This window comes from Heptranchias perlo, chromosome 20 (assembly GCF_035084215.1).
Source record: "Heptranchias perlo isolate sHepPer1 chromosome 20, sHepPer1.hap1, whole genome shotgun sequence".
In the NCBI taxonomy this organism is placed as follows: Eukaryota; Metazoa; Chordata; class Chondrichthyes; order Hexanchiformes; family Hexanchidae; genus Heptranchias; species Heptranchias perlo.
This window is the reverse complement of record NC_090344.1, coordinates 45,019,144-45,034,275: the sequence shown is the minus strand read 5'-3', so window position 1 is coordinate 45,034,275 and position 15,132 is coordinate 45,019,144. Positions and strand designations below refer to the sequence as shown.

The 15,132-nt window shown below is 42.0% G+C and overlaps 1 protein-coding gene and 1 long non-coding RNA gene across 6 annotated transcripts in view; one reads left to right on the top strand and one right to left on the bottom strand.

The window, feature by feature from the left end:
• The window catches only part of LOC137335788 (uncharacterized), a 74,188-nt gene extending 60,922 nt beyond the window's left edge, over positions 1-13,266 (top strand). Inside the window, exons 3-5 of one of the 2 annotated variants that reach the window (XR_010966495.1) lie at positions 7,886-8,058; positions 9,631-9,735; positions 12,999-13,266. This is a non-coding gene — a long non-coding RNA (uncharacterized lncRNA). The remainder of the gene's footprint in view (positions 1-7,885; positions 8,059-9,630; positions 9,736-12,998) is intronic. The other variant, XR_010966496.1, reaches the window with a different exon arrangement.
• Positions 1-15,132, bottom strand: part of tacc1 (transforming, acidic coiled-coil containing protein 1) — a 145,282-nt gene that overhangs the window by 6,637 nt on the left and 123,513 nt on the right. For all 4 annotated transcript variants that reach the window (XM_068001195.1, XM_068001199.1, XM_068001196.1 and 1 more), the window contains 4 exons: positions 13,914-14,127; positions 8,241-8,302; positions 4,019-4,162; positions 2,455-2,531 (listed from right to left, as the gene is read on the bottom strand). In XM_068001195.1, the coding sequence (XP_067857296.1) occupies positions 2,455-2,531; positions 4,019-4,162; positions 8,241-8,302; positions 13,914-14,127 (497 nt within the window). The remainder of the gene's footprint in view (positions 1-2,454; positions 2,532-4,018; positions 4,163-8,240; positions 8,303-13,913; positions 14,128-15,132) is intronic.

Below are 15,132 nucleotides of genomic sequence, written 5' to 3'. Positions count from 1 at the left end.
TCTCAAACTACTGTGTTCATATCAAACCCAACAGCTGTGCCCCTCATTTGTTGGTTGATTCTCACTTTGGCTTTGATTTTCTTAGACTGTGGAAAATCAAAAAGAAAAGATCAGAATGGTGAGCTCCTGATCTTAGCTGCACTGGTTGGGTGAGGGGAGCATAGAACAAAGCTTATGGCAAGGAATGAAGCCTAAATGTCAGTGGGTGAGTCACCGTGGGCCACATTTGCACGGAGACCTGAAATCAAATTTGTCTCACCTTGGGGAAGGGCAGTAAGTTGAGCCGAGAGAGGGGAAAGCAAGAGGAAATGTCAGCAAAATAAACCAGCACTGGTGTTGTAATGGAGATTGCGCTGTATTTGGGGGAGGGGTTATAAGAAATGTAGGATGTTCTTAGAGATGGAATGTTTGCATTATAGTCCAACTTGCTCTGGCACATCCTTCCTTAATTTCTGTGCTATCATTGCCACCCGGAGCAGATTTATATTTCTAAATGGATTGAGTCACATAACAGGAGTTAATGAGACCTCTGCCCTCCCGCATTCTGAAGTCTTAAGATGGTAATTTGTTAAATCCATGTATTTGACCCAAATAAATAGACATAGTAAAATGTGTGTAACCAAGGTTTCATTCTATAATATTCTCAAATGCACAAATGACAGACATGAAGCCAACCTAAATCTTCAGCACTTCGTTTGCAGACATGAAGGAAAACTTCAGTGCTCTGATTCCTATAACCTTTGATAGGTTCAATTTCACCCTGTTTTATTCCGACATTGTGTTTGCTTCGTACAGCCTAAAGGTTTCGAAATATATATTTCTATTGCTTGGCTCCGTGCTGCTTGGTGTTTAAGGAACTTGTTCGTAGCTGCTGATGTGATCTTGTTTGAAGACTTTGATTCCTTTTGCAGTTTTGAGTCAAGTTTCTCTTCAGTCTTCCAGGAGATTGAGTTGGTCGTTCTCAATATGTCTTTCGAGTCCAATTATCTAAGGTCTGAAACTATCCTTGATGCCCTTCTTTGAATTCTTTCCACTGTCTCCATTCTTTTCATTGGCAGCATTACCAAAACTTGAGACAAGTGTGGCCTCTCTATTGCTTTGGAGAGTTTCAGTATTACCTCTTAACGTATTAGAGCTAATTCAGTGATCCCGCACTCACAGGGTGTGTGAACTGGAGAAATGGGGCCCCATCTCCAAGCCATGCTCCCTTCAATCACAGCCTCCATGGTGGGAACACAGGATCAGAAATTAACCCTATCATGGACCTGTTGCATTTGCCACTTGTAGCTGACGTGCTCAAATGCCAGGGTACAGCTCTTACATTTGGTGCTTCTTTCGCTGCAGCTTGAAATTTCCAAGGGTTTTTTTGTGTTGTATGTGTTAACAGTGCTTACAATTTCACTATAAACATTTCAAAATCACAGCAAATGCACACAGTGATGCGGTATCATCATGCAGTCACTATCACCCCATATCCAGCATTGACAAACCTGGGATAACCGACTTGCAAGATCCAATTGACCTTGACCTCTTCAAATAACTGGAGTAATCTTGGTCACTCTACCAACGGAATATTTTTAAATCTGTGAATTTTGGGACTTTGCACTTTCATTTGGGATTCAATGAAATCATTTGCAATGGCTGATAACTTAGTTTTTGGTTTACATTTATTTTTTAAGGTTAAATTCTTTTTGTATGGACTATTTGCAACAACAAAAAAAAAAACTCGATTTAATTCTGTATCAAAACACTTCACCACATATGGGATTCAGACTTTCTGACTGATATAATCACCATGATGTCAATGCTTCAAAAATAAGCCCAAAGAATTTTGTTTATATTTGATTTGGATACTCAGTAGGCAACTGACAACTCTTGGGTTGTTTCTGTTTACAAGATTGGGAAGGAGCATCACATGCTTTCTTATTTCACCAAGGATTTGTGCCAAACCAGTCAAAACAATAGATATAGGAGCATTTGATTGAACATGCAGCGCCCAGGGTCTGAGCAGCATCAGGACTCTTGCCATGGTCTAAATTGCACTGAAGCAGATCTGCCTTCTGCCCAAAACATATTTACCCTGCAAGTAGCACATACCCTATTCTACAGCATTATTCTAGTGTTCCCCTATCCTTTCAAGCCCTAGTCCACGTTCTGCGCCCAGACCATTGAACCTCTGAACCAGCCAATTAGGGACACAACCCACGGAAATCAGGGTCAAACGTGTCTTTATAAATAAATGAAAACGGTTTCCCAAACCTTCCCCCCCGACCCCCCCACCACCCATAAAAGTGCCTTTAAAAAAGCACCATGTTCTCAGGAAATAGGAATCCAAACTATACCGCATTAAAGCATCTTCTGCATCTCAGTTGTCAAAAAAAGAAACTTGAAGTAAATTATATTTTCATATTAAAATGGGATAAACTGTGTTGTTGAAAGTTTTTGCTGTTGTACCTCATTTCAATGACTTCTTGTCTACTTTCTTCATATTTTCTCTTCCATTCATTTGCTTCTATTTCCTTAGCCACAATCTGTAATGAAGAGAGAATTTGCCATTGGTGGTACATAACTTATTATAGGTGACATGGTGATCGTTTTTTTTTAAAATTCATTCATGGGATGTGGGCGTCGCTGGCGAGACCAGCATTTATTGCCCATCCCTAATTGACCTCGAGAAGGTGGTGGTGAGCAGCCTCTGACACGATGTTAGAGCCACAGGTTGCAGCTTCACCAGTAATTCCCCAATGCCCTCAGTTCCTGATCTCAGTTCTACATAGAATTACATATAGGGGGGTGATTTTAAACCCCAAGAGCGGGTGGGTTGGGGGCGGGTGGGAGTTGAGAATAGTTCTTTTTTGCATTGCAACCGCAACCCGGCTTTATTTCTGGGTTTAACGTCGACGCGTAAAAGTACAGGCTTCCCACTGGGAATGCAAAGTCTGAAAATTTTGCAGTTGTGTGACCCAAAAAAACAACTATTTTCAACTCCCACTTGCTCCCAACCCACCCGTTCTTGGGGTTTAAAATCACCTCCATAGAGTCTACAGCACAGAAACAGGCCGTTCGGCCCAACTAATCTACGCCGGTGTTTATGCTCCACACAAGCCTCCCCCCACCCCTCTCCATCTAACCCTATCAGCATATCCTTCTGGAATCGCTGGAATATGCCAAGCACAGACCACCTGCCTCCCCCTCTCCCCCGCTGGAAAATTGGAGGGAGAGCCACCTTGACCCACTCTAACACACTGGTGATGCAGCAGCGTTGGCACGACCTGGGTACAAGGCAACCTCTAGTCTCATGTGGAAAAGGCGCAGGAGCAGAGAGACCGAGAGGGGTTCACTTGGGGTAAAAAGAAACTTCAAATCAAAATCAAAAACCAGGTGAGAAGAAAAGGAATCAACACAGCAGTTCATAAAGGATGATTGGATTACAGATCAGACTGTGGGAGTAGGAGCAAAACTGGCTCTTTTTGGCACATGCACAATTTACACGACGCAATGAGGTATACTTGCTACTACTGCACAAAAGTGCTCAAGGCAAAGCAGATGACACACCTTGCTATCAGGAAGAAGAACCTTGCCCAATTGCTCCATCCCTTGCACACTGGAATAATTATAACACCCCACCTGAGATCAGCAGGATTTAACTGAAACACGCAGTTGTTTTTGTGCATCTAGGATCTCCAGCATGGAATTAAATCAAGGGGCTGCTTTAATCATGAATTGTAAATGTTGGGCTATCGGTGATTGCAGTGGAGCTCAGAGTGATCCTGCACAAACCACCCACTTCAGTCAGAAAGTGCCCAGGCTTAAGAGGCAAACTGAGACCTATCCCCTGAACAATCTGAAACTCTACCAAACAATTCTCAAGACTCCATTAAAAAAACAAAATCAGATGGCTTCCCTTGTTGACCAGTCACCAACCATGGGAAGTAAGGTTGATACCTGTAGAGTTATTATTGCAGCCAAAGAAACCAGTATTTTATTACTGGGGTGGGTGTAATTACTTCAGCATTACCTCTTCTCTGATCAAACTCAGGACAGCAGTCTTGTCTGCCTGGATGTTGTTCAGCTCATCGCCCACCAAACCTTCCATTTCACTCAGAAGTGCTTTAAATGAGAGTATGCTTTCACTGCTGCACACCCCAGGCGCTGAGATTTGCTGTTGGAACAAAACCAGTCGTTATTCTTGCACCTCAGTGCTCATCTTGGTCAACATATTATGTTTTGAAGAGGAAACAAACATGGTAAGTAGCATACATTTAACTGAAAGAATCCTGTATTTTCATGCAATCCATACAGTTGATCTATCTTTACTATTTTGGCATACAATTAAATATATTGGAATAGAACTCAAGGGCGTAGAAAGATGGCTATTAAATAGCAATGGTGCAGTGATTCCTTGCAAATCTTTCTGGCCCTCTTATTTTTTGAAAACTTCCAGTGTTAGGATGATGTAATGATCTGTCTGATTATTAGCTGCACAGTTATCTGTCTCTGCATTCCAGCAGTCGATTTAATTATTGTGCCTCGAAACTGTGTTCAAGATTCAGATGAGTAGTTTTGATCGAGTAAATAAGGAGAAACTGTTTCCAGTGGCAGAAGGGTCAGTAACCAGAGGACACAGATTTAAGATAATTGACAAAAGAACCAGAGGGGAGATGAGACATTTTTTTTAAAAGGGAGTGAGTTGTTATGATCTGGAATGCAATAATAATCCAGATAGAAGCCCGGGGCATCATCAAGTTGGGCAAATCATAAAACCATACAGCACAGATGGAAGCCTGAAAGGGTGGTGGAAGCAGATTCAATAGTAACATTCAAAAGGGAATTGGATAATTACCCAAAAAGGAAAAATTTGCAGGGCTATGGGGAAAGAGCGAGGGAATGGGACCAGTTGGATAGCTCTTACAAAGAACCAGCACAGGCACGATGGGCCGAATGGCCTCCTTCTGTGCTGTATGGTTCTATGATTTGCCCAATTTGGTGAAGCCCTGGGACTCTATCTGGATTATTATTGCACCAAATTTCAAATGGAAAGGCAGCTTGGGAAAATGAAATACAAGTTTCAGGTCTGCAAAGTTATCCTTTCAGTCTTGACTGCCTGTTTGGACTGGAGCCAGGAGGCACCTCCAGTTGGAGGTCTGTTCTGCAGATGCCCTTGTCTGGATTAAAGCAGTTTATATGCAACCTCCGTAATCTCACTGTGCGCAAAGATAATCGAATGTTCATCCGCTACTCTTTGTGTCTGAGCCAACCACCTGTTCAAGCAAGGTTTGCAAGCCCACGCTGTTTTCTCCAGCTCCCACAACACTGGGTGCACATTGTATCTGCTTTTAACTTTCCTGATAACAGGGAAAACAGTTATATACGAGAATGCATTTTAGCACTTCTTTAAAAAAAACAGGTGTGGGAGCAACAGACATAATTTACATTCCAAATTTCACTGTTGTAAATATTTGAACTCAAACTTCAGGTGGAAAGATATGATTTGTTCTCTGGCCTTGTGTGCTGATTTTACTCAGACTTAGTGCCAGAGTCTAGGATCAAAGAATTCCTTGCAGCAACTCTGTTTATCATGCGAGATGTATCAGAAACTAACATGGAAACAAAATTGCTGTGGTCCCATAAAATGATGATCCCCCTACCCCTCGACTGCTTACTATCCCTTTCGGAATTATCTTCCTCAGCCCTTGCAATGACTTTTGCCGGCATTCATTTCAGCTTATGCTCCTGCCTCGTGAAACGAAGCCTGGATGCTCCACGCAAAACCAAATGTCAGTTGCCGGGTCACATTCTCGTTCCCCAAACTCGTATCCCAATTCTTAATTAAAATGCTCAAATTAGGCGTTGCAGACTGAGTGACACATAAAATGCCAGTGTGCACGTTTTTGATTTTAAACTCGAAGACACTAATTCTTAGATTTTTGCTGAATTTATACACCTATCAAGCTTATTGGAATGCTTTTACAAATTTTTGTTTCCAGCTTTAGCATCAAGTTCTCCCAGGTCAGGTTCAGCATAGGCAAGATACTGTGCTCTAACAATGTGCCTTAAACCCAGTATCAGAAGAACACCCCTTACTGTGCCGAGGTAATAATTCCAATTTCTGCCTCGTGTTCAGTGTTGCTGCACTGAATTTTGTTTTTGAATTTCCAGCAAACATTACAAGCTAGATTTTAATTTACATTTTTGCTGACCAAATGGTCTCACTGTCAAGACCCCATTTTAAAAACCAACCTGCTGCAAAGAATTATGATTGATACTGATATCCTTTTGTGTTGTCCATTTCAATTAGGCTTGGAAGGTTCACTGAACTGAGCGGAGTGTGTGAAGCTGAATTAACATGCTCAGTTCACATTGAGCCGCCTGAGTTTTAATGACTGTGGCTTTCCCAGTATTAATTCAGGCCTCTTGTCATCTGGTTCAGTCATTCTTCCAAACCAAAGCTCCTGATAATGTCATCAGGACTCGCCATTCAAATAAAAAAAATGATAAAACAAAAAGGATGTCAACCCATGGGGTTCCGCAGGCTAGATATCCCATCACAACGATATATAGCTGCTGGAGCCACTAGATATCCCATCATAACAATATATAGCTGTTGGAGCCACTAGATATCCCATCACAACGATATATAGCTGCTGGAGCCACTCAATATCCCATCACAACAATATATAGCTGCTGGAGCCACTAGATATCCCATCACAACAATATATAGCTGTTGGAGCCACTAGATATCCCATCACAATGATATATAGCTGCTGGAGCCACTAGATATCCCATCACAATGATACATAGCTGCTGGAGCCTCTAGATATCCCATCACAATGATATATAGCTGCTGGAGCCTCTAGATATCCCATCACAATGATATATAGCTGCTGGAGCCACTAGATATCCCATCACAACAATATATAGCTGTTGGAGCCACTAGATATCCCATCACAATGATATATAGCTGCTGGAGCCACTCAATATCCCATCACAACAATATATAGCTGCTGGAGCCACTAGATATCCCATCACAACAATATATAGCTGCTGGAGCCACTAGATATCCCATCACAATTATATATAGCTGCTGGAGCCTCTAGATATCCCATCACAACGATATATAGCTGCTGGAGCCACTAGATATCCCATCACAATGATATATAGTTGCTGGAGCCTCAAGATATCCCATCACAACGATATATAGCTGCTGGAGCCACTAGATATCCCATCATAACGATATATAGCAGCTGGAGCCACTAGATATCCCATCACAACGGTATATAACTGCTGGAGCCACTAGATATCACTATCAAAGTGATACAATTTTATATTTTCCACTGATTTCATGCGCAACAGGGTAACAAATTATTAATCCCTAACCTTAGTTGCACCCTTTCAAACTGCAACACTTTCCCTTTTTTGTTTCCCTGATGTTATGAGCTCTTCTTAAACAGAAAGTGAAGCAGACAGCTGGCTCAAGGGAATAATGGTGTGTAAAGCATTAGATTGGGGGAACATCAGGGACAACCTTGGGATTTGGAGTAGGAAGGAGAAAGGGACGAAATCTATCGACAAAAAAAACTGGATGGGGGAAGAACATGTCCCCTCATCACCTCAAGTGGTTGCACTTAGGAGATGACCAATAAATAGCAAAGTTTGAGGACTCCCGGTTGTGGAGAAATATGTGCTCTAACCCACATCCTATTGTGTTATGATGAAAGGAGTTAACACTGGCTTTGACTGGTTTCACACTTCCTTGCAAACTTTTAGGTTTAGATTTGTTGGAAATGGGTCAATAGGTTATAAGATGAAAAGATGATAACTTCTTGTGTTGTGCCATGTACTTGCTCTACGCATTCTTAATAGGTACTTTTATTTTTTTAATTAGCCCTTCTAGGAGCCCTACATCTAGCCAAAAGGCTTTCAGCTGGCGATGCAGTTGTGATATGCATCTACAGTCAACCAACTGCCAACTTGAGTTGGGACCAGTCCTGGAAGCTTTTTCTTCCTCTGTCAAATGAATTGGTTCGTAGAGAACAACTAAAAACGTGTCCATTGAAGGTATGTGGGATTGGCAAAGATTCTTATTGAACAAGAGTTAAAACCTCAAAAGCAGAATTCCCAATTCAAACTTGTTTTTTTTAGGTCCCAATAAGTTTGTGATAATTAGGTACAACTGAGAAAGCCTTCTGATGAAGATTAAGATTCTTCTCACATACTGTTGCAGATCTTGAGATACTTACAGGTGATGAGGGTACATGTTGTTCCTGGTGGTCTAATTCTTTTGATTTACCCAAACCTGAAACTGAAGCAAAAAGAGACCCATGTTATGTTGGCACGTGGTGAATTATAACATTGCGGTACCAATCTTCCTATGAACATTTTGTGGATCTTGTTCATCTGGTTTTTACTGGGAAAATATAAAGCTGGCCCGAAGAATGTTCTTCAGCTTGAAGGAAAGCATGGTGGCATCATATATTAATAGAGAGTTGGTTGCTACCAATAATTCCCCATAAGGCAAGTTTCCAACAGTCACTAAGCCATCTCAATTGAACACACAGTAGGTGGTTGCCCCCAGACAAGGGAAGGAAAAAATTAGTAGAGACACATTGGCTCTTGTATACCACTGAGTGATTTGTTAAAGAGGGACATTGCTAGAGTCCTGGTACCTGGATGCCCTTTAATCTGGATAATGATGCAAAGCCCTAAAGAAAGGAAAATTTAAAAAGCCCCTCATATATATATTTTTTAAGAACAGGGATCTAGTGATGTGACAGAGATCCTCAGTATTTGCACAGTGTGTTTATTACACGTCTTTTAAGTATTGTGCATTTCCTATCATTTTAATTAGCTGTAGTTCCACGTACTCGGACACTGTGGCTAAATAAGTGGCAAATTCCTTCTCCCAATGACTAAAAACTAGCACCACAATAGCCGCTTGCTGTAGCAAAGAAGATTCTGTAAGCAGCCTGATGGGTTCGTGTTTCAGGGTGACAGTGTGTCCCCTGGATCAGTGTTTTCCCAATGACTGCAAGCACTATAAATACAGGGTGGGGACCTCTTCAGTAATCCTCAGCTGAAGGAACTCTCCAGTCGGTGGTATTTTTTTTGCAACAGAACAGTTTTCAATTACAGTTCCAAGAACCCAAAAGCCACATTGCACAAACCTGTTTACACAATGGTATTGACATTATAAAAACATTTTCAAATGGTATTATCAACTCATTTGCTTGCAGGGAACACCCTATTGCCTATTTTCTTCTTTTCTTTGAGTTTCCTTCCAGTTCAACTAACCTGATTATTTCATTATCTCTGCAAACCACACTGCGACTTCAGAAGGGGGTAAACAGGCTATATTCAATGAAGAATTTCTGGGGCCACAAATGCCAGTTCAGGCAATCTGACCACAACCAGCAACATTTATTAACCCCCCCCCCCACCCCGCCCAGTAACAATTCCTCTCTACTTTTAGAGTTGGACATTTTTTTCAGACTAAACTGGGGCTGAAACTACAACACGCAAACGTCAAACAATTTTTGCTGTACACTTTATTTGCCCAATCACATGTATAAATACTAATTTTCCTCAGAATTTTAATTTTTTTTATCCTTCTGAATTGTTCTTGATTTGCAGAATGCAAGCTTTACGAACTCATCCTTTCTCAGCCCGTAGCTCATCAAAAACCTCAAATGCAACATGAAAATCCCGCAGCTGATAAAAGAATTTTGTTTTGTAGAAGTATGGCTTTTTAATTGCAGTACGTCATTTGTTAATGTAACGCGAGTCACATGTCTGTGTAATTTGCTGCTTACAACTTCAAAGGGCATTTTGTTGTCACACCAGCCATTTTATGTCGCTCACCTTGGCCCTGGTTCTTTCCAGAATAGCCTCTGAAGTATATAAAGAGCAGCACAAGCATGTTGCGGGGCATACCTGGAAACCAGCGCCATGGTGCTGAGACCCAGAGATAATATCAACCATTTCTTCAGAGCAAAGCGAGAGATAATCTTGTCGGAGGGGAGTGGACACACAGCAGCCGAGCCAACCTGCTATAATTAGTTGAAATCCACAATACAATGCAAACCAGATGCAGAAAAAGTCATGGTTCAGGCGGTGATGTTTATAGAACACTATTTTCACCCGGCAAATGTGTTTGGCATACCTTTTTTTTTGATTTGGAAAGAAATCAGTGTCATTCTTGTCACACTGATGTCACTCATACATGACACGTTTTGTCACACATAAGTGATGTATGCTGTCACACTGATGTCAAGTGCCAGTAACTATGCTGATGTCAGTCGTTCCAAGGAAGTTTCAGGGAAAGATAAAGTTTTTTTTCGTTTAAGTTGCATTTGTGGCACAATCCAAGATTTGATCATTGGAACGACTGCTCACGCTTTCATCTGTGTGGTAACATGCGGACTATTTTGAAATGTCACCCTGCTTACGGAAATTGTGTGCAGTCCTATCGACAGACTGCTGTGAACCGAGAGGTGCTGCACTGACTGAGTTCAGTACTCAGTCAGACAAACTGAAGTAACTGCAAAGCCCAAACGCGTTTTACCTCATTATCCAGAATCGGACCACTGCTTTAGCCTGCAGTTTGAATCCCCTCAACAGACTGAGCTCTGACTCAGCACCTTCAGCAGAGGAGGTAAGAAAAAGGGAGTAAATTATAATCATAATTATTGGTTGACCACAATGCCAACACTGCAGCGAAATGTACCAAACGACAGTGATGAAAGCAAACCCATATCAGGAAAGGGGTTTACCACGGTGGTGATTGTTTTGGCAGGAGGCAAAGACAAGTACTGAGCCTCGGACTGCTATAGATTTTTTTTTAAAATGACATGCCTTTTGAGTTCGTTCGTGCAAACAGGTTGTGACAGTGTCACCATCCAGTTAAGAAATACTTGAACAATATTTCATATCCAGGTAATAACTCCCTCATCGTCTCAAAGATTACCAGATTTTGGATAACTTTGGCTGACAGCAGTGAAATAGAACGCAAGCAACAAAAATACAACACAGGCATTCTGAGGCGATTATACCCATGGTATGAAGACACTATTTTAAGGCAATCCCCTCCACTGACCCTGCTGACTTTGCAATCAAATGTTGGCAATTGTTTCACTCATTCCCATCACAGATATTTTTTTGAAATCCCAGATGAGTATCTGTTGAACATGTGCAGGAGTAAAAGAGGGGAGCGTGTTCAGGAAAGTATGGGTTCCACATTGCACCAGCCTAAAATTAAATGTCACAGTCAAAGTGAAGCTTAGTGTCAGCCACTTGAAGGAGCATTCAGCTATCATACTGCTCTATTACACACCTTACATACGGAGGCACAGAGAGGGGTGCGCACTAAAGCAGCACAAGACCATGTACCAAATTAAATAATATCAATGATCAGCACATCACAAATAAAGTGATGAAACAAGTGTGTCTCTGCAACATTCTGGCTGTCTTCGGTTTGCAGTATAGTGGTGCCTCACACACTACATCTTCATTTGGCAAGTGTTCCATCCACTTTTGCCTTCAGATAGAAATTGAATCTTATTTTGGGTGTAGACGAATTCCTCTCATGCCCCACCCTGTTTTCTCCCTTTGTCTCCTGAAGTTGCTGACTTATGCCAGATCTCCGGTACTGTGGGCAATTAGTAATTATTCACGTGTGAGCCCACACATTAACTGTGGCTCCTCCACTTGGTTGGGAGAAAATCATCACAGCTAGCCCAATCCAGTCCACAGATGTGCTTTCCTGCAAATTTCGACAGCAATCGGAAAAACTGGCTCCCCCCTCCCCCCCTCAGGCACAGGAGCAATGATGTCAACTGGCTGATACCAGCTAACCAAGCACAGTCTTGCAAACAAACCTGCAACCTTCCTGAGTTCTGTGGCTCCACCCGCACCCGAAGGTGGATATTTTTTTTTTGATTTGCAAGAACCATTGAACCATAGAAAAGATACAGCACAGAAGGGGGCCATTCGGCCCATCGTGTCCACACCGGCTCAAAGAACAACCAGGTGCCCATTCTAATCCCACCTTCTAGCACCCGGTCCATAGCCCTGCAGCTTACAGCACTTTTGGTGCAGGTCCAGGTACTTTTTAGAAGAGTTGAGGGAGTTGTTCTGGGGATGTGGGTTTCGCTGGCGAGTCGGGCATTTATTGCCCATCCTTCACAACTGTGTGGTTTGCTCAGCCACTTCAGAGGGCAGTTCAGAGTCAACCACGTTGTGTGGGACCGGAGTCACGCATAGGCCAGACCAGGTAAAGACGGAAGGTTTCCTTCCCTAAAAGGACATTAGTGAACGAGTTGGGTTTTTACGACAATCCAACAGCTTCATGGTGACTTTTACTGATACCAGCTGTTTTTTTTCCCCAGATTTTTTTTAAAAACTGAATTCAAAGTCTCAAGCTACCATGGTGGGATTTGAACTCACATTCTCTGGATTACTGGCCCAGTAACACACTATACTACTATACCCACTGAGCCATTGGGGGAGCTGGACAATCATTTCCTACCGGCACAAAGTTACCAGTCTTTCTTGTAACTTATAAAAAATACTCACCTCTTGACTACGAAGTTGACTTTGGGCTGTGACGCCAGAGATCCACCTGGTTTACAAACACCTAGTAAAAATCTCTGATCATTTCCTGTGTCAGGAAAGGACAAACAGAGGGACTGATGAGCCAGTCTTCTTTAGCAACCCATACCAACAGCATTCAGCTTCAATCTCTCGTGGGCTACAGCCCAAGCCCAGTGAAAGATCTGAAATATTTTGACAGTGGCAATGATGCACTTTCAATTCCAACACTCGCCAGTGTAAGACATGGCTGAACCTTCTCAGAGCCAGTAACCTCACTAAACTAGAACTTCTAACAGTTCTCCAATTGTGAGAAAACAACAGAAATGCTCATATTTCTCAGAACTGTCATTGTAAGAACATAACTTGTTCACCTGCCCACTAATCACACAGTTTTAACCCCAATGCTGCAGGATGTTTCTGGCACGACATACAGCAAACGCGAAGGTACACTTCACACAGACAATGTTGGCACATGAAGAAATGGATGAAGAAATGCAATAGATGTTCGAAACAAGTGAAGGAGGCAGTGTAACGTAAAGAAAATCGAGCTTCTGCAGGGTTGAAAGGCAAATGAAACACTGAAAATGCATACAGAATAAAAGCTTTTATTTAATGTTGATTTATCTTCACAGTAAGTCAATACGCTAGTGACAGGATTCTTGCATATGTATAGCCTATCTTCAGAGCACATGATTTATTAGTGCTCAGAGACTGTTATTATCACTGCCTCTGGGACCATTTGTGCAGAACTTGAGCAGCAAATATTTGAAAAAGCAGTTTGGCCTGTGTGTCCCTTTTGGCAGTTCACTGTTGATTTCACAGAAAGTGTTTACATATATCCCAGTATTCAGTTGTCCATAAACACTGTTGATAGTCCCCGTTACCGCGTACTGAACTGCGTTTAAAAAGATAAACCCACAGTCTTCTCAGTGAGGAACCTGTAACAGGGCAGTTTAAAGCAGAGCAGCACTGACAGAGCAAGCCTCTGCAGACTTGGGAAAGAGATATGCGGAAAATGTGCACTTAACATTCCCCATTCACAGGGAGTAGTGTAGTATTTCCCTCTGTGTTATTGGGAGCACTTAACTTTTCAACCTTAGTTTTGTGCTTTTTTTTGCCATGAACAGTGCAGCTTTGCACTCGTGCCTGAACACGGGTTGTGAATAAATGATTACAGAGCGGGGTTGTTTGTGCAAAACTCAGGCTTAGAAAAGGAGGCGTAATGTGCCACTAACCCACCAATCTCCAAAGGAGATGGTTCAACTGCAGTCGGACTGTAAATGATCTGGGTCAAAGCACACACGCCCTTCACATGAATTTCTTACCTTCCGATGGTGCTGAAAATTCTGGTTTATTTGCGGCCGTGGGGAGATTGGAACATTCAAAGTACTCTGTGTCCTCTTCCACTTCAGCCTTCACCTCTGTGGATCCATGTTTTTGATTGACCGATGTCGTGGAAGCCAGTTTTTCTTCGTCAGTGGCGTGCCTCTCTCTGTGGGCAATGTCAGGGACGTCAGATATCGGAAGGGGTTCTGCATCCTGAAATGTAGATGACAAAGTTTTATTATTTAAAGCAGACTATCACTGTACAACAGTCACCTGAGAACACCAACTTCTTGGGTACTTGTTTGTGACTACTGCGGTTCAGAAGTATCCTTGATAAATCTTAACAGAATATTACCCCTTGAATTTATTTGATCAGTTTTTAATGGGAAATGAGATTTTGAGGAGTTTCGGACATTGAAAATAATTTGAAGGCTTTTTTCTATTTTCACACGTTTTCAATATAACTGCATGAAAACCAGTTTTCTAGAAGTTTCTGTGTGCCAATTTTGAGCTGAAAAAAAACTCGAACGTTCTTTCGCCGAATGAATAGTCAGGAAGTGGTCTTTGTGTTTGGTGATAGGTCTATGACAGAGGCTCAGCAGATTGGGCCTGGATCTGATTTTCAATGCCCTGGATCTAACCTAATTAGTTTGAGGAGTCATGAACGAGTGCTGAACAAGACAAGGGAGCAGCGAGAGTTTGTATTCTGTAATTGTATTTGTAAAGCTGCTTTTCAATTTTGTCAAATGCAAAGTTAATTAACCTGGATAAGCCATAGTGCATATAAAGTTACACAGCAGTATTAAATACAGAGCGCTGTCTACAGGTAGGACGGGGTTAGTTCATAAAACCTGGCTGCAAAGATTATAAATAAAACTTTCCGCCCTGTTTCACCCTTATTCTGGTCAAAATATTTTTTAGGCTCATTCCCTGGCCAGCTGCAATTGGCAGCACCAATCCATCCAAGCTTAAAATAATTCTCCTAGTCAAAAAGAAGAAGGAGGCATATGACATGAATAGGCAGCTGGGATCAAGTGGATCCCTTGAAGAGTATAGAGATTGCCGGAGTAGAGTTAAGAGAGAAATCAGGAGGGCAAAAAGGGGACATGAGATTGCTTTGGCAGATAAGGCAAAGGAGAATCCAAAGAGCTTCTACAAATACATAAAGGGCAAAAGAGTAACTAGGGAGAGAGTAGGGCCTCTTAAGGATCAACAAGG